The 6396-nt window shown below is 37.9% G+C and overlaps 1 protein-coding gene across 1 annotated transcript; it reads left to right on the top strand.

Annotated features, from left to right (window-relative positions):
• Positions 1–2856: 2856 nt before the first annotated feature.
• LOC141499887 (small ribosomal subunit protein uS14-like) lies at positions 2857–3210 on the top strand. Its single transcript, XM_074202676.1, has one exon. The coding sequence runs from the start codon at positions 2870–2872 to the stop codon at positions 3038–3040; it is 171 nt and encodes a 56-aa protein (XP_074058777.1). The 5' UTR covers positions 2857–2869; the 3' UTR covers positions 3041–3210.
• Positions 3211–6396: the final 3186 nt, after the last annotated feature.

The following is a 6396-nucleotide window of genomic DNA, read 5'->3' as shown; positions in this document are numbered from 1 at the left end:
TTGAATCTTTTTTTCCCAGTTGTCTCCGGTTCTTCATGACTCCATTTGGGGTTTTCTCAGCAAAGATATTTTCTTTTCCAGTCAGATGAGAAAACTGAGGCAAGCAGGGTGAACTACTTTGCCCAGGATCACACAGTTGGTGTTTGACACCAAATTTGAACTCAGGAAGATAACTCTATCTAGTGTTCTACTTAGCTGCCCTTGCAAGTAGTAATGAGCAGAGTTAAAGTTTGAAATCAGTTCCTCTGGCTCCAAAACTAGCACTATTTCCCCTGAACTATATTGCCTTCCTTTCTGGAATAGAAGAATTGGCCATCAGGAAAACTGAGAGGTACGCATTTTGTGTTGTAAGTAGCTACAACTCATATTTGTATAATTGCTTATGATTTTGAGACTACTCTCCTATACATTATGACAGCTGTTCCTTACAGTAAGACTGTGGAATAGGCAAAATAGGTATTACCACCCTCATTCTACAGAAAAAATTCTTTTAGCTCAGAAAAGTTAAGTAATTTATATTCAAGGTCATTGGACTTAAAACTCAAAACTCTTTTCATCATGTACTTCTGCTTTCTCACCTGTTCTTTACCACCTCCAGTACTGCATTGCCTTCTGGCTGTAATAAAGCACCCTTTTGCCCTCACTTCCTCCTTGATAGAATTTCATTAACCTAACCTCTTGAATCCACAAAGCTCATTCTGAGAATAGGTAATAGAATTACCTCACCTCAGGATCTTTTCAAGGGTGGGTTGGTAAATGTTTAACAACCAGCTCTTTGGAAAAAATGAATTTCTAACACACTTTTAAATTTAATTGGCAATACAAACATTTTCTCCTTCACTTTAAGTCTAGCCCTCATTTGTAGGACTTGGCATTTTCTGAGGTTTGAATAATCATGAAATTTAGCAATCAACTCTCTGAAGCCTGTACAAGCTGACTCCAACAGAACTCTGACTTTTACCTGAAAAAACTTCCTTTCTAATTCCACTCTAAACCACCCCATTATGTACTGATTGACCTAAATCTTCAATCTTCATCATCTCTCCTCTAAATTCTTATTATAACCTATCATGTCTCTCTCACCTCCTGTGTCTTTCTCCTCTACTTTAATACATCCTTCACACACACACACACACACAAAAAACTGAAGTAAACTTTTTTCCCCTAAGATTGGATCTCTTCAACTCTCCCAGACTGAAAGTACAAGAGTCATTCCTCATGATACAATTCTACCACTAATTTTCCGAGGAGTTGTGACCTTCTCTATTTCTTTCTAATCTGAGCCGTCTTGCCCCTTCTCTAAGCCACTGTAGGTGGTCCCACAATTCCAGGTGTTCCTCACATTGATACCAAGCTTAGTGTGAATACTTGATTGGCATAGCCCACTGCAGTTAAGAATTGTCAAACTTTGAGAGTCAGGAGTCAGCTTTCTCAGACAACTTCAAAGATTATAGTCATAAGCTACTATCAGGGCCAAAGTAATCTTTCAAATGCACAATTCTACACTCTGTATCTTCCCAACTGAAAAATTTTCAGTGATTACCCATTGGCATAGACAAAAAGTAGAGACTTCTTATTCTGGCACTTAAGGTCCTAGATTGTGGGATCTAGCTTCAATGTACCTTTCTAGTCTTGTTCTTACACAGCTCCACATTCTATCTTCTCTTTCTCTTTTCCATTTCTGTTCCTTTGCTAACACACACCTCCGGACTAAAATAGACCCTATCAATATCAATTCAATCTGTTGAGATCCTCCCTCTTCATGGACCCACTTGGGGCTACATTTAGTCCATAAAGCTTTTCTTTTTTTTTTAATATTTTTTTTTTTTTAGGTTTTTGCAAGGCAAATCGGGTTAAGTGGCTTGCCCAAGGCCACACAGCTTGGTAATTATTAAGTATCTGAGACCAGATTTGAACCCAGGTACTCCTGACTCCAGAGCTGGTGCTCTATCCACTATGCCACCTAGCTGCCCCCATAAAGCTTTTCTTGATGAACCCCACTGCAAACAATATCATCATTTTCATCTTCTCATAGCACTTTGTTTCAACCTCTCCTTTGTACATAGAACATTTGTGTCTCATATGATAGTTGCTGGTGTATAAATTTTACCTCTAGATTGTAAATTCCTTAAAAGAAAAAAATTGTGTGATTTGATGTCACTTTTGTATTCCTAGGTGTTCCACAAAACATTTTAGACAGGATAGGTACCAAATGAATATTTGTTGGAATTTAAAGTAATTCTTGCTAATACATTAGTTACTAGTTAATATATTGCTGCTTCCCAGAAAAGAAATATAGAAATGTGCTTCCTTCTCTTTCTTGCAGAAACTGGTATTATTAAAGTGGAGTACTATACACACTTTGAATAGTTGTTGTTGAGAAATGAAGAGGTCACATAAACATTTATGTAAATTTTAGAGAGAAAAATTTTTCTATAGATAGCTATAAAATGTATAAGGCAAAACAAAGTCCCAAATTACAGTGAAAAGAATACTGGTATAGTCTTGGCTCTTATACTAAGTAGCTTACTTTTTTCATCTCTAAAAATATGAAGTTGGGTGAGAAAGTTCCAAAAATTCTACATTTACACCAATTTAGAAATGCCCAGTGGGAACGGTAAATTCAACTAGGATTCTCAACCATAAAGATAGCAAAGTCGAAAGAAAGTCAATCATCAACTTTCCTTGGATGAGGAGGTATTAAGGGCTGGGGATTAGGACTAGAACTATGATTTATTACTACAAGGAGCTCTCTAAAGAGGAAAAGTCCCTCCATCAATAACTTCTTTGCAACTTAGAGCCTTAGGGGTTCAAGAGGTACTTAGAAAAAGAGTTCTTCTTTTTGTCTCCCGTCTTTGCCAGTGGCGCCATGGGTCACCAGCAGCTGTACTGGAGCCACCCTCGTAAATTCGGCCAGGGGTCTCGGTCGTGCCGCGTCTGTTCCAACAGCCACGGCCTGATCCGCGAGCATGGCCTGAACATGTGCCGCCAGTGCTTCCGGCAGTATGCGAAGGACATCGGCTTCATCAAGTTGGACTAAGTCGTATTTCCAGACCTCTGCTTCATTAATTACTCTATCAGTGGCCACCATTGGATTTCAGTCTGTACAACTATTTGATCTACCCACCTGAAGATCGATTCTGTTGTGCCTGCTATGCTAATTTGTATATATAATTAAAAAAAGGTCATCTCAGTTATGACTAAAATTTAGTGTGAACTAATTGACCAACAAATTATGTGAAAATAAAAAATAAGATATTAATCATAAAAAAAAGAAAAAGAAAAAGTTCTTTTCTTGTGCATGGTCACATGAGAACAGGGTCATGCCAAGGGCAATTTCAAAAAGAAAAAGGCTCATGGTGTCTCTTGGTTCTGGGTGCAAGGGATAGGATAGAAAGGACAATCATGTGAAAATATTTTTTGCACAACAGTCTGGATTGTTTCTTTTTAATTATGTACTGATTGACCTAAATCTTCTATATATCAGTCAGAAAATGAATGGTTCAATGGAGTGTTCCCTTGATCACAGCAGCAATAATTTATTTTTGCATCCATGCCAGTCAAACTTCCACTTCTATTCTAGAGGCCATAGAGTTGGAGTTTTTCCTTTCTCAACTTCAGTATCATCTTTTCCACTTGACCTTGGCTTCTTTGTTCCATATTTTACCACTTCCTTGCTTTTACTCTCTGTTGCACCTACCAAGAGGTTGGTGTGGAACAGAACTTAATAAAGATAATTTCTAATTGGAAAGGATCTGAGAAGTCATCCTATTCCAGAAACAGAGGCCAGGAGGAAAGAAGGGTTTTGCCCAAGATTATGCAAGTGAATGATAGAACTAGGAGTAAGAAAATATATAGTCTAAAGTTCCTTAAGAGATCATCTAGTAGGGGCAACTAGGTGGCACAGTGAGTAGGGCACCAGCCCTGGAGTCAGGAGTACCTGAGTTCAAATCCAGCCTCAGACACTTAATAATTACCTAGCTGTGTGGCCTTGGGCAAGCCACTTAACCCCATTGCCTTGTACCCCCCCCCCCACAAAAGAGAGGTCATCTAGTTCAACTATTTCATTTTACATATAAAGAAACTAAGTCCAAGAGCCCTGGACTGTCAGGAAGACAAGAATTTGATAATAAATATTTAGTAATGACAGGTAATGACTGGTCTTGAGCAAGTCATTTAAATGATCTCAGCTTCATTTTCCACATCTATAAAATGGGTATAAAAAGAACAAAGTCATACAGAAAATAAATAGCAGAGCCAGTATTCACTTAAGTGCCATGACTCCAAAGCCATCATATACTAGATTACAAGCCTCTTGAATCCTAATAAGACCCTCCTCTGTTGAGCTGTTTTTCACTTGTGTCCCACTCTTTATGACTCTATTTGATTTTTCTGGACAAAAATACTGGAGTGATTTACCATTTCCTTCTCCAGCTCATTTTATAGATGAAGAAACTTAGGCAAACAGGGTTAAGTGACTTGCCCAGAATCACATAGCTATTAAATGCCTGAGGGCATATTTGAACTCAGGAAGGTGAGCCTTCCTAATTCCAAGTCTGGTGCTCTATCCACTGTCACCTTGAACTGGTTAGATATCAATAAATATTTATTGGCTAGATGAATAGTTGACAGATAATAGAGTATGAGTATTTGGCTTAAGCAGGCTGTGAGAAATAAGAAATGTCAAGAGATTCTGGGAAAGAAGCAACACTGACTGTAAGGACAGAAAAGATAAGAAGATGAAACTAAAGAACAAAGAATGGCCCTGTAAGTAAGGCAAGACTCATTCTCTGAGGAGCCAATAGAAAAAGTAGGAGGAAGGAAGAGAAAAATATGTGTAGTCATACCATTTTTGCTTTGTTAAAGGTCATTCAGCCACCCGTCTGCCTGACACTCTCCACTAGATATCACAAAACACTACAGTTTTCACAGTACAGAGAAAATGTGCCATGAGGGATCAGAGGTTAGACTGCTCCAACAGTCATCACACCATTTTACTCCTCCTCAAACTGGCTCTTTTCAAAGGTGTAGACATGTATCTAAGTTTCCTTTAAAGACAATAAATGAAAATTTTTAAATAGCAATTTGATTCCAAGCTCTTGGAATCTTTCTTCCTTCCAACTTACTATAGCTTTTATTAGTAGCATAGGAAACAAACCTTCAGAGTATAGTACCTTGGAAATGTACTGGTTTTAAAGTCAAAGGTGCCATGTTCAAATTGCATTTCTGTCACTTAATCAGCTATATCATCTTAGGTAAGTCTGAGCCTCAGTTTTCTCTTCTGTAAAATGAGGGAATTTAGGCTTGAGCTTCTAAGTTACTTTTCCAGATTCAAATCTATATTTCCATGAATTATAAAAACAATAGTCATAACTACAACAATGATAATTCTAACTTTCTTTTGCCCAAAATCATTCTTGACCCATTATCTCTTTTGATCCCTGTGAGATACACAAGGCAGAAATTATTTGCCCCCCCTTGACAGATAAGAAAGTCATAAGGGAAAGGCTATTCAAAAACAGATAGGCTAATACCCTCTGGAAGATCTTTGAAAAGAACTTAAAGTCATTTGATAGGGGAATGTGGGAGAAAGAAAAGGACTTGTCTTCCAAGTACAACTCATATATCTTTCTCAAAAAAGAGTCAATCTCAGGTCAGCTAGGTGGCGCAGTGGATAAAGCACCGGCCCTGAAGTCAGTAGTACCTGGGTTCAAATCTGGTCTCAGACAATTAATAATTACCTAGCTGTGTGGCCTTGGACAAGCCACTTAACCCCATTTGCCTTGCAAAAAAAAAATAAACCTAAAAAAAAAGAGTCAGTCTCCTTTGACAGGAAATGATGTTTTTCTTCCTTAAGAACCTGTCTTTGAAGGGGGTTTCTTCAAAGGACAAACAGAAAAGTCTGGGATTCAATCTTCTGCCTTACAAGGACATAAATTCTCCTTGCTAGTTTTCTCTTCCTCCTCCCCCTGAGTTGCAGGATATTCTTGGCCATTTATTATTCATCATTATTACAATGGCACATCGAGCCAACTAATTCAATATCTTGCAGTGACATCAATTTTTTTTTTTCTTAAATGCATGGTGTGTTGGAATTTCTTTTGATAAACCCTAGTGCTCTGGCAGCCTTCATATCAACATTATATTTCCCCAAACATGCATTATCTGTTTTAAACTTTAATAGAGATCACAGAAGAGATCCTTTCAAAAATAATCAAAGTCTCAATATATCACTGATCATTTGGCACTTTGCAGGACAAATGAGGATGTAAATGAAACTGTCTGCTCTTTCTGCATCATAAGGGGAAATACAAGAAGCCTGATTTGAAGGCTCTAATGATTGTCCTCTGAGCCAGCAAAAGGGAAAAACTTCCTTCTGCTCTGATCATAGTTTCT

The sequence above is a fragment of the Macrotis lagotis genome, chromosome X (assembly GCF_037893015.1).
Source record: "Macrotis lagotis isolate mMagLag1 chromosome X, bilby.v1.9.chrom.fasta, whole genome shotgun sequence".
In the NCBI taxonomy this organism is placed as follows: Eukaryota; Metazoa; Chordata; class Mammalia; order Peramelemorphia; family Peramelidae; genus Macrotis; species Macrotis lagotis.
Note: the sequence above shows the minus strand (reverse complement) of the source record. Positions and strands in the feature narration are given on the sequence as shown.